This window comes from Lytechinus variegatus, chromosome 5 (genome assembly GCF_018143015.1).
Source record: "Lytechinus variegatus isolate NC3 chromosome 5, Lvar_3.0, whole genome shotgun sequence".
NCBI lineage: Eukaryota > Metazoa > Echinodermata > Echinoidea > Temnopleuroida > Toxopneustidae > Lytechinus > Lytechinus variegatus.
The window spans coordinates 1,565,645-1,582,777 of NC_054744.1; the positions used below are offsets into that span (position 1 = coordinate 1,565,645).

Consider the following 17,133-nt stretch of genomic DNA (forward strand, 5'->3'; position numbering starts at 1 on the left):
CTGACCAGAACAAAATAAAACAAATCATTCTGGACTAAATCTGGCCAACACCTACATAGGGATGGCTTAATATTAAGGGGTGATTTGTTTACCCTATCAGGACAAAGCAGTCAGAATTTTTTTATTTTATTTTAAGATGGGACTAAAGCCCCATTTTAATAGACAGTGCTCAGGCAGAGGGCGGGTAGAAAAAGCGGGGTAGAATTCCTCAACGAGGCGATAAAACCATGGGTTGTATACTCCGTGTTCGTCTTGACAAATGACACTTGCTGAAATCCTACCCTGAAAGGTATCATGCAAAGTTTAATTACAGAGAAATATCATGTTTGTAAAAAAACATATAATACCAATGCAATGGTATGAAAATGAACTACCTTTATACATGTAGTCTAGATGAGTTTTGAGCTTGCGGTAAAACATGCAGCATGCAACAAGCTCAATCTGGTATTATTGAAGCTAGCGTACAACTTTTTTTAAGGGGGGTGTAAAACTAGTATCACTGCACGTTATTGCCAAATATCAATAAAAATATATTGTTTTGAAAATGAATATTGACAGTTAGCAACAATGTAAATAAAAATGGTTATACTAACAAAAAGGCAACATATTTGTTAAGAACCCGATCTCTCTTTTTGACCATGCACTTATAAGGCACACGCTTTGTACAAGTCATTGCGCAATATCAATCTTTTCGTACGGACTGCACCCCGACTGCATCTTAACAGAACATGCACGCGGGTATTAGCGGGGTGGAATTGTTTTTCTACCCCACTTCCACCCTGGTCAGAGCAGGCGAAAATTTGGGAAAAATCCTTCCCGACACAGTCCTGCTTTTCTCCCAGTGGGAGCATCTTAACAGGAAGGGGGATTTCTTTGGCCCTGTTTTATAGGGGTAGGGCAGTCAGAAAAGTGTCTGTTAAGACTGGGTATAAGGCTACTATAGGGATAACTGTTTTGATGTGAATGCATAAAATGGGCTTTATACTTATATTGCAGTGTTAACACTCTACTGCAGCTCTGGTGTGAATTTGAATACCATTGTGATTGGAGTATTAGAAGTGAACATTTTAATTGTATTCTTTTTCTTCAAAATCTCATTTAAAGAATAAAGCTCAACGAATGTTCAATTTGGTCTCCTGATCTGCAACTGCTTCTTCATTTGATATGAAATGGGTGATAGATTAGATACACAGACTATACAATGCGGGATAAACTTTCATGAATAAGTCATTTAGAAAGGTTGGATGTACAATTTAACACATTGAAAGGTTTGGAAAAGTGGTTGAATTGAGTATTGATTTGCCTTGAAATATAAATAAATAAAGGGAAAGAAAAACATCCTTGAAAAGTTTGAAGAGAGATGATTACCATGTATTATAAGAAAATCAATGTTTATTTCTCTCTATAGAGGTTTGCCATATTCATTTAAGCTGAGTTGATTAGTTATTGGCAGTTGGTGTAGTTTTGGATTATATCACAATAGTGTAGAACCATTAAATATTTTCTTTTTGCTTGGTAATAAATGCTGTAATGAAAAGATAACCTTATATATTCTTCTTTTACAACTTTGCTGTATTCACTGCAAATGCATTTTTTTTCAATTAAAACTAGTATTACAAAAGAAAACATGATCTTTTTTGGTGTAACAGTTAGCACACAAGTGCAGTACAAATCATAAGAGAATGGGAGAAAAAGAATAGTGTAAGTAATAAGAGTGATCTAATAATAGTTGTTCCTTAGGGCCCGGCAGATGCAAAGCGGATGTAAAATGTGAAAAAATCTTGCCATCTGTTGGAAAATGCTCTGCATGCGTTGCGTACTTATTGCATACATGATACATACGTTACAGCTGAACAACAGGAAGAGGGAGGAAAGATGAGGTACGTGGAACGTCTATACATTGTTAGTAGCGCGGAAATAGAAAGAATGTTAAGGTATGCATCTTGTATAGAGTATTCGAAACCCCTGATAACCCATCAACTTTCATCTGCTAGGCTTCCAAAGAATATCTGTTTAACATCCCCCCTAAATTTACCAATGTCCATTATTTTCTGTTATGTTTTTCGCTAATTTTGTCCATTTCTGGACCAGATGAAAACGGATGAAGCGACCCCTGAAATTTGATCATCGGATGTGTCCTTTATGAGTATGTTTTGCGTCTGACGGCCATTAGGACCAAGCCTTAAGATCAGACAGTGAGAAAGAAACAAAACGAGGAAGAAACAGAGAGAGGAGAGAAAAAGGTTCATGTGATGCACCACGCCGTACACCGGGGTACTGTAGTACCCCGGGGTACGGCGTTGTGCAGCGCCATCTCGTGTTGTAATAGTGTACAGTTACATTATTGTCATGGTGATCACGGTCGTACGATCTGTGCAACAATCATGACAATGATGGGGACAATGATCACAACGCCTATTTCCTTTCTTTGATACAATCTTATGCCAATAATAGTAAACAAATAGAATAAAGTTATCATTTGCATGCATTAATTGTTACATAAGATCACTAAAAAGAAAAACAAAATCTGTACAAAACATTAAAATATACTTGTACACATTTTTGGTAACCCAGGGTACAGCGCAAAAAATGAAATACATAATTCAACAAAATGGCGGATTATTATTTGGTACCCCAGGGTACCAAATACTGCATCATGTAATCATGAATGCATGGTGGAGAGGGAGAGAGGGGGAGGGAGGGGGGGATATAGAGAAATTAATTGGTTTGTTTTTCTGAATAAATTGCCAGTACTTTCCCCATTTAAAGACCAAAATGGCAACAGCATAACTAGGTAAATATGGAAATGGCAATTGAGTAATGAAATGTACTTTAGATGTCGATCTTATGTTTTCTAGAATTTTGGTCATTCAAGAAAAAAACGTTTATTGATCGCATTCCAGCCTGAGCAGAGTCGTTGCATCAAGCTAACCTCATTCAAGGGTATTGATGATTATTTCTTAGAAATTGAATTTGTATTCTTAGAAATTAAATTTGTAGTCGTAGAAATAGAAAATAAATTGTTATGAATGATTATCTTGGATTGATCTCAGTTTAAAGAAGTGTAAGTAGGAAAAATGTGTGGTTGTAAGTTTATAAGTACATTTATGTCATAGGCCTGTTTCCTCTTGTTAAAGACTTGATTGAGACTGTGGCTTAGTCTGCAAGAAGAGACATCAAATCAGTTGTCTCCTGGGATTGGTTTACAGTCAATTCTACCCCAATTTCACTCATTATTGATTGAAAACTGATCTCAACCCTCGGCTCAACCAAAACTCTTGCTAGGACCTTGCAGTAGTGTCCCAGAATCTTCTTTTGGTCGTTCATGTTTGTTTTTAGATCAAGGATGACAGAGAGCATGTATTAAAGGGGACGTTCACCCTGGAGAAAAGTTTGTTGTAAAAATAGCAGGAAAAATGAAAAAAAAATATTGGTGATGGTTGAGGGTAATCCATTAAAGATTAAGAAAGTTCTTAGAATTTTAAGTTAATTGGATTTGTGACGTCATATAAACGAGCAGCTGCCCCATATGTTTATGTAATATAGAATGAATAAAATTCAATTTTTCAAATGGTTTGTGATGATTTTTTTGTTTTCTTGTTAGAAACAGATGTGAAATTATTTATCTATTGATATACTGAAGGTACAGTAAAAACATTTTCAATTTTCTGAGAAAATGACATTTCATTGATATTTTACTCTTCGGTAGCTTATGCCGTGGTGTGGCGTCCATCGTATGTCGTCTGTCCACAATTTCAAAATGCTTCTTCTTCATTTCAAGTCTGATTTCAATTCTGTTTGCTTTATATGATAGCATTAGGTGGGGGATTCAAAACTTCTACATAGAATTTTAAAACTCATAAAATATGCTACAAAATTTGTGCTTTTTTTTCAAAATTCATAAAAAATTGGTTATCCTTCTTTATTTGTTGACATATTTTTTTGCTTCCATCTGATATAGCTTCATGAGGTCCACCAAACTTCTGCACAGAATTTTGAAATTTTGATTAGAAATTTTTTTATGCCGATTTATATAAATGCGAAATTAATTTAGGCGTATTTTTCAAAATTCACATAAAATTCCTCTTCTTCTTTATTATTATTTGTTGACTGATTTTGATTTTGATTCCATCTGGAAGAGCTTCATTAGGTTGAACTTCCCCTAAAATAATTTCAGCAGGTTGCAGACACCACCAGCATGGGGGGGGGGTGTACGTAAGAAAGACTTGGATTTGATTCATGCCCATGACACATTGAAAAAGTTTTTTTTTTATCAGACATTGGATTTAATGGTACAATGTGGGAAAATAGAACTTTATATAACTCAGGGTGTGTTCAATGTTGTGCTGGAACATATATCAATATCATTGAAATGATGAGATATTGAAAAAAATATTGATTATTCGATAATGGTTTTATGTAATAAATACATGTATGTTGATATATCTTGGTAACATGATATGAGCAAAATATTGTTGATTATGAAAAGTGTATCACTATTAGATTACCAAAATTGCTGCTCTGCATTGTATTAAACCTACTCAAAGCTTTGTGAGTTGGTACCCAAGAACCTGTTTTTTCATGAACAAGCACCTATGATAGCCTGATTTTCATTCCCCCCTTCCTGCTCTCACAGAATTGCAGCTTATAATGAACGTAAAATTAATTTTCAGACCTGGCAATGTTTTGCTGACGATGATTGACTAACATTGAAAATCAAATTGGACCAACAATACTTCAATATAAGAATTTCAAATTGAAACAGAAACATGTATATAAAACATTGAACACATCCAAAGGCAGGTATGAATGGGTGTAATAATTATTTGGTTGTTATAGGCCTGAACAATCCCTCATAATACACAGGTGTTTCAAGATTATGCAAGTGTGAATATACAATGTATGAGAAAATTAGTGTTTAAACTTTACACTTGTGACATTTTCACATCGTGGAAATGATTTGTTTGTTTTGTAGGCCATGAGTCAGAGTGTCATTGTGAATTTTGTTTGCTGATCATCAATCGTGCATGACACATGAAGTATGGGCTGACTGCTATCATATTATTATCAACATGAATATATTCAGACCAATTCATTCACCAGAGTACCAGTAAAATTACAAAAATTGTTCTGGCCAGTACCTAATAATTTGACGCATTCACACTGACCCTTTCGGGTTAAGCTCTTGAAGTTACAAGCATGTGCGGTATGGTCTGATTATCAGGCAAGGCCATGGCACTTGCGCCCAACTGCTTGCTTGGATGAGAAACTTCCAGTAATTTGCTTTCACACAACCAAAATACCCATGACCTTGGAAAAATCACTGCCAATGTTCTCATAATTATGGCAAGTATACCTATACGATTCAGCGTGTAATTTGTTGTGGGAATATGATTGCTTTCATACTGCCTAAAATACCTGGTATTTCTTGATAAAGGTAGATCAGAGAATACCTGGTACATGTATTCTCAAACTTTTAGGCTGTCTGAATATTCTGTACTTCCATGACAATTGCTCTGTTAAAAATGGCTCTGATGGAGAATCTGTTATGTTAAACATAAAATCTAATCTCCAAAACTATATAAACCCTAATCTTATTCTGAATAAAAAAAAATATATTACAATCCTAACTTTTCTGAGATATGAAGACTGGAGCAAATCTTGCAGGAGTATGTTGTGTTACCTATGGTTCATCCAGATAGCCTATGTTGTATGGACTTAACTTATGACTGTTAGCAATGTCCATTTATGTATATGGGAGGGATACTTGTATGGAATATAAATTATACAAGACACATTTGCTTTTAGAACAGTGTGTGTTAGTGCTGGTCGATATTTGATTTCACTGTCATTTGATTATGGCCAGCAAAATATTGCTAATAACATATTGTATCGCCAAGTCAGAAAATTCATTAAACACGTTCATAATGAACTGCAATCACATTAGAGCAGGAAAGTGAGAATGAAAGTTAGGCTTTCATCCATGCTTGTCCATGAAAAGAAGGCACTAGGGTACCAACTCAAAGTTTTGAATAGGTCTAAAGTAATACAGAACAGCATTTCACCATTTGGTAAATGAATTTCAATTTTGATTTATTTTTTTCATAATGGACAATATTTTGGTCATTATCATGTTCTTGTGATATATACATTTATCAAAATAATTGTACCATTATCAAATATTATTTCAATAATATCAAAGTATAACCCAGCACTATTGTGTGTAAATTTTATTCCTTCCCTTGAAAGCTAAAATTATTATTATTATCTTTTTTTTGGGGGGGGTGCCAAGAAAGACAAAAATGGGGTCTTGTGAGTGAGCAGATCTGTTTGATATTCATTAATAACTATATTAACTTTGTTATGAGCTGCTTAACATGATCTATCACCATCCTATTAAAATAGACAGGTTGTTTTATCATGCAGCATTTGGTTTAGGGATTAGGAAGAGTATATTTGTACCTCTCTTTTACAGTATTGAAAGTTAGGACCCTTTTCCTATGATATTTAAAAATAGACAATTCAGTTTATGGTATTCTCTCTGTTTTTCCTGAACTGAAATCCCTCTTCATTTTCCTTTTCATTTAATGTAAAGATGTTTGCTGTCATAATAGGCTGGTTATTGCAAGGTGGATATATTTTGTAATATCGAATACGATCAGATGATAATTGCTTTCACAATAAAAAAAAAGCCTTTCACTCTAACAACAAGTTGTTTAAACTTTCTTTTTAATTGTTTAGACTTAAAACAACTTGTTTAAAAAAGTTGAACAGTTGTTGCTAGAGTGATGAGCACAGCATTTTTACAGTGTGTTACCATCATCTATCCTAGCATTCAACAAACAGACTGAACACATAGTTCTTGGTCTGCTTTTCATAATACCTGCCATGTAGTAATACTTTATTACACAGATTTTTCAAGGCCAAGTGAATATATTTCACACAGAAAAAAAATCGTAATTTGAATGATGATTCCAGTGAGGCTAATGACAAATTTTCAGCGCGTGTGAAACCAAACAAGAATCACGAACGCTAATCACAATGACGAATTCAAATTATACTCCGGAGGTGAATTCCAGTAAAGTTTCACTCAAATTATGGTAAAGATTTTTTGTGTGGAAGGCTTGACATCTTTTGGGGGCAGAACTTACATGTCCTTTCAAGCACTTCCATAGATAATACAATTGTCATGCACTCATCATATCGATGCAGTACATTTGATTGACAAGTCACCAAGGACACATACTACCTTCGCTCGGGAATTTGAATTTGAATCAAAGTTTTTGAGTGAGTGTGTGAAAGGTCCGATGATTTCAAAGACGAATTGCAATCATCAACACAATGATGATTCAAATTTCACGTGTAAAAAGGCCCTGTGTAACTTAACCAAATAAAGCCTACAGTAGTGGGGAGTAAATTCATGTACACCTATATGTAGGTGCAATTCATGTGATAACCTTGTTCTTCTTCAATAAAACTTTATGTTAAGAAGTTCTGGATATATTTTGTTTGAAATTTTGACCAGTTGCACAAAAGTCAGTCATGTGTTTTTTCGTTGTTGTTGTTGAGTGTGAAAGGCTCAACATGATATATTGGCTCTCTGTTATTAAAAGAAACCATTGTCCAGTTCATCATTGTACTTCAAGCTTGTCATTGGTCTGTTCATAGCATACACCGACAATTTTTTTTTGTCAAAATAATTTTGGTAACAATAACAGATTAATTTTCCAATCTTAACAGATTTACAAAAGGACAGCAGTAGGAGTGGTGAGAAGAGTCACGGTGATATTGTGAATGGAGTGGAGCTTGATAAGAACCAGAGGAGTTCAAGCCCTACTCTAAAAGAATGTCTTCCACCTCGTCCTCAACGTAAGAAGAGCCCTAGTCCCTTTCCTTCCAGTTCTGCCTACCCCAGTCTCCGTAGGCTGGCCTTGAAGAACAGGACTAATGCCTTTCATATCCCTGATATGATATCATCTCAAGACAAAGGTAAGGGCATTTATGGTCTGTACTATAATTATTAATGTGATAAAGGAAGGCTGTTTTACAGGAAGGAAATCAGAAATAGAAAAGGAAATGCTAGGATCTCTGCTTTTAAATCAGATAGCAGATGTTAGTGGATCAACCCATTTGCAAAAGGTATAATTGTTTAGACTGGGCTTAGAGTATGTCTTCATATAATGCAAAATCACATATTTAAATAGTGACATTTATTTAACCAGGTTAATTTGTATGAATTGCATGATCTGAAGACTGATATTTTTTCTGATTGATATCTGTTGGTAGATGTGAGTCAATTATAACGTTATGTTCCAGAATCCGTCATGATTGTCATGATAAAGAAAGAATAATAGAAATGATAATTTTAATGGTCTCCTGTATGGCATAGTTTTATATGAATCACACTGTGTGATATATGCTTGGCTCTGAAGAATGCATAACAAGCACTTAAACAGAGATACCAATTTACATTTACATGTAGGTGGAGAATGGCAAAAGTATTCCTCTTTTTCATTTTATGTATTTCTTCTGTGAACAACACAAAATAACATGTGTGTATATATGAACAAATTTGAAATAGAGCTAGTAAAAAGGTTTTAAATCAAATTTGAGAATGGAGGGGGATTCTTCAAAGCTGAGATTGCATCGAGCATCCCCTTTACACATGAAAAAGACACAATGGCATTATGAAATTTATAAGCATAAAATACATGGATAAAATATCCTACCTTAGGCATTAATGTTAAAAAAATGGGTAGAAGAAGAAATAATAGAAATTTATTCAAGTACAGTACTTCATGCCTCGTTGAGATTTTAAGTCCGTACCTGCCTTGATGAGATATGAACTTCTTGACCTTATCGTTTAAAATTCCGAAGAGTAGCTTTTGAAATTGATGAATTTATTTTATCCTTATTTGTGATTTAGAAAATTAGTTTGCTTTTATCTCCAACAAGATGAAGAGCTATTGCATTGTTGCACTGTAGAATGTATAGTTGAATATTAATTCATACATATATTTATTCTGTTCTTCATTTCTTTTTGACTTCCTGGTGCTGCCTTATCTATTGCTAGTCAAAAAAATTAATTTCAGTATGACTGTAGGATAGATAAAACATGATGACTTCCTGATAAATATGGACATTTGTAATGTGAAACCATAGTCTGGACATACAGATAAACATTGTTGAATTATATTTCATATTTGTCAAAATTGGAACAGGAAATTGTCAATTGTGCTCATTAATTACCATTATAGTTTTTTGCAGTGCTCAATCAAACTATATTCAGGTTTCTCTTTGTCTCATTAGTTGACATAAGGTATGTTTCTGAACTGTTAAAAGGGAAACTGATCTCGAGTACGTTGTTATTAAGCCATATGCTTAGTCTTCATATGCTCTATAACAATGAAAAATACCATGTGATGATAGAAGTAAAAAGTGTTAAAAACATTCAATTAAAAAATGGAAATCTGAAGTTGCAAACACTAAACTTCAGGAGTTAGTGTGTGTTCTCCTTATTTACAGTAAACATATGAAACTAAAATGATTATATAGCTACTATTTAATGCTGCTGTCTTAAAAAAGAATAAGAAAGTTTTTTAAATTCCAAAAAGAGGATCTTGGTTGATCCTAGAGGTACTTCCAAAATTTATAATTAATTTCATCTTTATGGAAAAAAAAACAAATACTCCAAATTTCATTAAATTTGAATGAAAGATTTATCGAGTTTTAGCATTTTTTATTCAAAATCCTTAATTTGAGGAAACAAAGGTTTTATTTAAACATGCAAGTATTGTATGCAAGAAATGCAGAGTAATGAACCTAATCAGTGTATATATCAGTGAAACCATTTTTATTTTAGGAACGATTTCAATAAAATCATAATGATTAGGAGCAATAATTGTGCTTAAACCCAGAAATCATGAATATACTGAGATCATATTGATATTTTGATAGGAAAAACTAAATTTTTATTGATTTGTTTACCCTACTGCCAGTACACCTTAAAAGTGAGATTTACTCAATTTTGTATCAATGAGGCTTTACTGAAGTGTCCCATTGTGTTTCATTCAGGATATATGTACAATGGATATTTTTCAGTTAGTGGGATAATTTTCTTTTGCATAAAAGAGTTCAGTATTGATCTTGAGAACCTGTTCATTAGTAGAAAGGCACATTGATCAGTAATGTGAAAACTTCCTTCTGAAGTCCTCTTCATTACCATCTCTAGACAACAATTGATGAAACTGTGAATAAATGCACGTAGCCCTGAATATATCTAGGTCTGTATTCTTTTTTGATATGTAGAGCCTATGAACTCACATACTGTACATGCAGCCTTTTAATTTATTACTGGTGTCAGTATTGAAGGTAATAGATAGTAGTTGCAGAAAACAATAATTATTTCATGAGAAAGTCTTTTAAGTCAAGGTTGATTGTCACCATATTATCATATATCTAGATCTGGTTCATTAATGCAAACTTATTTTTGTGAAATAATTAAGTCTTAGTGTGAGACCGATGATTCTAATGATGACTAACACAGAAAAACATATGTGGGACAGTGTATTAATATTGCTTTGAAAAGTACCAGACATGGTATATTAATTGTCTATATTTATTAGGTAAGTAATCAAAGGCAGGGTTTCCACAGTCATGGAAAATCCTGGAAAATTTGTGGTCATGGAAAGTCAGGGAAAAGTAAGGGAATTTGGAAAATCTGTGAAAAAGTCATGGAAAATTCAGGGAATTGCATTTACCTCGTGGCTATGGCAGCTTTCCAGTTTGTCGTGTCTCGCAACTCTCATACTCTGTGATATCATACTCTGCTATTATAATTGGTGTTCATGATTTCCATTTTACACAGTATTGTGACATCCCAAACAAATTCTACATCACTCTGGGACATCACGGGAAGTCATGGAAAGCAGCAATTTAGTCATGGAAAAGTCATGGAATTATTTTTTCAAATTTCTGTGGGAATCGTTCAAAGGGCTATATTTTAAATGAAAAAAAAACATTATTCAGAGAGGGCGCTATATGCCAAATATGAATTTATAGCTGAAAACTGCTAAATTTGAAATTGAATTCTGGAAAAAAAATCCATTGACCGAGTGCTATCCATTTTTATTATGGAATGTGACATAGTGGACCCCCCTCATTTCCATTTATGCTCAATATTATACTGTTTATTGTTTTACGAAGTAAGAATGCTCATCTGTAAAATTGTAGGCCTACTTGATTTGTATTACTTTATATAACTTTGTATTATGTTTTGAATAGAAATGGAATAAAGAATGGAATTGAATTGAATAGTACTCTAGATTTATTCACATTAACGACTCCATACCAAAATTTTAGAATGGCTTTAAAGCATGTCTTTAGCTTTGGTAAAGGCTCAATTATGTGAACTATACTTGAGTTTCATCTTACATTCCAATCTTAAAAACTGTAGATTCTCTTTAAAATGTAAACATGCAAATCAAACATGTCTAGTGCCCTTTATTGGCAATAAAAGGGTCATTAAAGTATTTATCTTACAAATTTAGATCGTGTATTAAAAAGACAAAGTTTAGCCTACATCCTGAAAATTTCAGCCCAGTCCATTGTTTGGAATAGGTTATATATCAACTTGAATAAATCATGTAGATATTTTATTGCAATCAGTCACCAAATAAACTTACATTTTTATGTAAAAACACAAAATTGATTCAAACACAAAATTGATCCTTCAAAACACCATTTCATATCCTCCACAATCATAACTGTCTTAATGTAAAATCTACTAATGAATTGTAAATAGTCAGAGCCATATTTGGTGGGATTTACCAAAGCTAAAGACATGCTTTAAAGTTAACCCTGACATAAAGGTTGATGTAAAAATAGTAGAAAAAAATATTGGTGAAGGATTGTAATTTTGTTTTTTTGTGATGTATACAAGCAACTTCTTATGTGCGGTAACATGAATTTAAGAAACTCAGTGAAATTTCATTTTCACAGGAAAAGGAAAATATAAGTTTTATTGTACCTTCAGTGTATCAACATTTACACTCAATCTTGAAAGAAGAAATTATAATAATCATTATGAACCATAAAAAAATATGAATTTTATATTACATAATGTATGAGGCAGCTGCTCTTATATGATGTCACATATAAAAAAAAAAATAAAACCTTTTAATCTTGAATGGATTTTCCCCTAACCGTCACCAAATTTGTTTTATTAGTTTTTATTGTATTTTTACAGCAAACTCTTCCTCAGAGTGAACTTCCCCTTTAAGACACATTGTAAATGTACCCACCCAGTTTGGGAGGAAACAGATGAGACATTGTGTATGTTGTATTCCAAAAATAACTCTCCATATACACCTCACCAGCATCATTTGATAGTGCTTTTAATATTTGTATAGGTTACCATGGTATCCAATCCCTTACCCACTTCATTTTGATAGATATTAAAACATTTACCTGAGATAACAGTACATTAAAATGTACAAATTCTAATTCTTATAGGGGCAATGATGTATGATTTCACAAAGTTAGTTTTATTTACCTGTGCCAGATCTGGATCTATGATGGTATAGTTACAGGCTTTCTCATGAAATAATATTTTGGTTTTGCAGGCTTTCTCATGAAATCAGTATTTACTGCAAATACATTCTTTTACCTTTAAGAAATATTTCCCTATTTTCCTGTATCTTCATCAAACAACCCTCAAACCCCTAAATAAAATCTCTGGTATCAAAAGGTCAACACCAACCCACATCTTTTATACCCCAGCTTACTGCCCTGAAAAGCAAACAATTCAACCAGCAAGTAATGACTCCACATTGCTACCTTTGATGCTGTTGCCATGGTAACAAGCAACAAAATCCAAATCCCAGAGTCTCAGGTTTCTCCCAGCAGCAACAGACAGTATAGACCAATTTTTGTTGTTGTGTGTGTGTGTGTATGTGACTATGCTTCGAGAGAAGTCTATTCTGCGATCATTCAGAAAAGAACGTGACGGCTTTCTTTCTAAAAAGGATGGATGCAAGATGAAAGAAAAGAATTTTACGACGAATCAATCCCTCTTGGGAATAGCTGTTTTCAATGAACTGAACCAAAGATGTTCCGTTTTGAGCAGAAACTCCTATAATAGCCCCAAGATATTCATGATAGCATTAGTAGGCATTGCTGACCAGAATGTTAAGGAAGGGGAAGTTAACTTTGAAAATGAATTTCTTTAAATAGAGCCGGAAGCAGCTAATGTTAATGTGTCGATACAAGATTAATTGAATTGAGATTGAATTTACATAAAAACATGTTGCTCATAATGTGATTTGTGTAACACAGAGAAGATATGGAAATTGTCATATTGTAGATAGCAATGTACACATTCAAAATAGAAAATCAGACGATATTTACTAGAGAAAGGACAATTCTCTGGTACCAATATTTGTTGGTGAGATATCAGGTCACACAGTTACTCCATTCAAACTCTGTTCTAATCTACTTGCTTAAACTAGTTTAGGATACCAGGTTTGAAAATTGCTTCATTATGGTTCTAATCACCATCTCCTGAACTGGTCTAAGCCTGAGTCATATCGATTATTTTGAAAACCGGTGTTCGACAGCTCTAATTCGATCGAACATCGATGCATCGAATATTGAAGGCGGGGAAAATTTAGTCTTTTGTTTTTGCGTCGATGCGATGCGCTTTGCATATGCACTACGCACTGACGGTATGCGCTGGCGTTGGCCGGGTGAGCGTTGCACAAGTAGATGACAGAGCAAAGTTCGTTTGTATTTTCCATGATCACAAAACACACAAAAAAGGCCGGGGACCAAAGCAGAATTCTTCCCAAAATATCTTCAACAATGATATTTGCAGATGACAACATATAAGTTCAAAATGAAACAATAATAAAGACATGAATCACGCAGAGTCGATCCGAATGATTTTCGGTCGACTAGCATTCGCAGTCCATTCACCAGCCCCGTCCGCAGCTCCGTACACTCACTCTCCCGAAACGACAGGCGTGCTTGGCGTCAGTGCCAGCAAACAAGTGCAATCAACGGAGAGCGCTGTAACTTGCCTGAGATTGTGTAGTTGGATCCAAAATGAGCTCCAAATAAATTTATGGGAATAAATACGTAATTTTCTCTGGATGGTCATTTGAATTGCTATTCAATGCTGATATAACGATTGTGAGGAAAGATTGTGGAATATGAGTTATGACGATGTTCGAGAATTAATCCTGATAATGACAATCCAGTTTTTTAGACGCAATTATGAGCATGCGATCAAAATAAATACGAATGTTTCGAATCGAGCCCTAAATTCATCTAAATTATTACGATTTAACAAGATTTTATGGTCATACTAAGAATATTGACGATGTCAGCAAAGTATGTTATGTTCATATGGAAGAAATAATACTGGGATTATTTCTATTGTTATTCCATCTCTGGACGTCTCCTCCAAGCTCCGAGAAAATAAGCACAATGCGCATGCGTGTTTGATGACGTATGACATATTTTCCCATTCATGAAATCAGAGCCCAAAAATGGGCACAAACTAGCTTCAAATTGATGGGAAAAAATATCAAACGCAATTTTCTCTGTTTTGTCATGTTAAATGTTATTATATGGTGATATTACGAACTTGAACAGAGTTTTTGCATGTAGACAATGTTCGAGAATCAATCCTGACGTGATGATTATTTTTTTTAGACAAGTGCACTAGCTCGACTCAAGTCAAGTCGATCGTCATGAGATGTCCGCCATTGAAAATTGAAACGAAATACAAACGTTTCACATCAAGCTCTAAATTCATATTAATGATTATCATATGCAAATTATTGTTAAATATTACGATTAAATAATGTTCTATGGTCATGATTTTAATATTGTTCATGAAAGCAAGATTTATTTTACGTTGATCGCGTCAATTTCCGGCCATTTTCTGGTTTGATTAAAGAACAGTACTGCGCATGCACGATCGATGGCCATGACTTCCATTCATGAATTCATCGTGCATAAATTATCTCGGCACGAGCAGACGAGTAAGACTCGAACTATGATCGAAATAAACTTCAAATTAATGGTGAATAGCATCATAATTACTCATTCGGTTTCATTTTGGGGGCAATAGAAATCAAGTAAGTAGTAGTAAAGTTGGACATTACTAATATATTTTGATGATTGATTGTGTAAACCAAACGAATCGGCCGGCCGACGTATTTTTTTTTTTCGATGCACCGATTTTGCAAAATCTGCACCGGTGTTCGATGACATCGATCGAACACCGATTTTAAAATCGATTCGACTCAGGCTTAATCCAAAATCACCTTTACATGAAGTGGTCTTGTTGCTATGGGAACGGTCTCGGGAGAGTCACATATTTTGCGTGAAATTTTAAATGGCAGCTTATGGCATTCTACATACAGTGTGTAATGAGTAGCATGCCCAACGTACAAACACTCCCATTCCTTGGAGTAAAGATCGCTTCCAGAAGATCGGTTACGTTTTCTCCAATGCTTTCACCAGTTTAACTTTGCAAAGTGATCTTGAAAACCACATCGTGAAGTGGTTTTCCAAACTGGTTTGGGAGACCACTTACAATCACTTCTAAGACCACCTCAGGCATCCCCATTACACATTAAACCTGGTTTCTACTTAAACTAGTTTAAGGACATAGATGAGAATGAAGTCAGAATTATCACACACTCTGTAATACCTTGGAATTTCATTACATTTAAAGGGAAGTTCACCATGATGCTCAGTTGGTTTTGAAAAAGCGGGAAAATTAATGAGAAATATAAGATTAAACAGAAATCTTTTTGAGAATACGTGGTGATTTTTTTTAAAGATTTAAATATAGTATGAGAAAATGTTCCATAAATGTGACATTACATGAGGGTGATAGGCAATTTTGCCCATATGATACACAGAATCACCCCTAAATTTTGCAAAACAGAGTGTTTTGGGGGCGGACATCTTTTCTAAAGTTGCCCAGAGATCTGCCACAAACACATTGAAGAATGTTTCATTTTGTACCTGACATGTATACTACAGAATGAGAGATGCTTTTACAGCATAATTGCTTGTTGAGGAAAAAAAGTAGCCCTTGAAATCAAAGAAGTAGCTCCCAAACTTCAACAATCGTCTCAATATGGTCAAGAATATATCTCTTGAAAAACAAAAACAAAATTTGTCCTCTCCTGTCACGACACTAATATTCTTGCAATTTCTTGATGACTTAAAGTATTTTTCTCATGAAATTGTGTAAGATATTATACTTTTCATAATATATGGTACGTATAAGTAAAACTTTGATTTTTCTAAAAAAAAAAGACATTTAAAAAGTTTATATCATGGGCTTTGTTAAGGAGGGGCTCACATGTGATGTCACATAATCAAATTGTTTTAACATTCATAACTTATTCTTTCTTTGATAATATTCCTTCAAACCTTCTTTAATATGTTTCTTTTGTTCTTTTTCTTTTGAATGAATCATTGTTGTGATTATAATTATTTTTTGTTATTGATATATTTATTTTTTTGACGATCACTATAATCACTACTATTATTGTTGCAAATGTAGTACTTATAGCTGTAAGGAATGCATGTATATATATATAATATAAATATATATAGCTACACATTAATAGGCCTACCAGTAACTAAAATCAGTTGGTCATCAAATATAAACAGATCCCAGGTGGTTAAATGATTTCAAGTATCTGCCTTTTGGTATGAAGAGCTTTCATATTCACTTCAAGATGGAAATTTCTAATGACTAAAAATGACCAAAAAAATCAACATGATGGAGAGATGATGTGATAGATTGAGCTTTATTTGTAATATATATATGTAATGTATATAGATATATGTATGTGTTTTTTTTTTTTTTTTTTTTTTTGGGGGGAACCCCGCATGTTCACCCTGTGACTAGCTAAATAGCTTGTTCAAATATCTTTATCAGATTGTATGTCATCTAGAGACTGCTTCCACAAATTTCAGTACACCACACCTACAAGTCTCTTAAATTTGAAGTGTTTTGTAGTAGTTCTGACACTTGGCTTGTAATCAGATGGTCTTTTGTTCAATTCTCAACAAATGAATGATTAGCTTTATTGACAGGGGGAA

At 33.8% G+C, this 17,133-nt stretch overlaps 1 protein-coding gene across 3 annotated transcripts in view; it reads left to right on the top strand.

Annotated features, from left to right (window-relative positions):
• Window positions 1-17,133, top strand: part of LOC121415034 (rho guanine nucleotide exchange factor 28-like) — a 65,776-nt gene that overhangs the window by 14,445 nt on the left and 34,198 nt on the right. For all 3 annotated transcript variants that reach the window (XM_041608094.1, XM_041608092.1, XM_041608093.1), the window contains exon 2: window positions 7,741-7,989. In XM_041608094.1, the coding sequence (XP_041464028.1) occupies window positions 7,741-7,989 (249 nt within the window). The remainder of the gene's footprint in view (window positions 1-7,740; window positions 7,990-17,133) is intronic.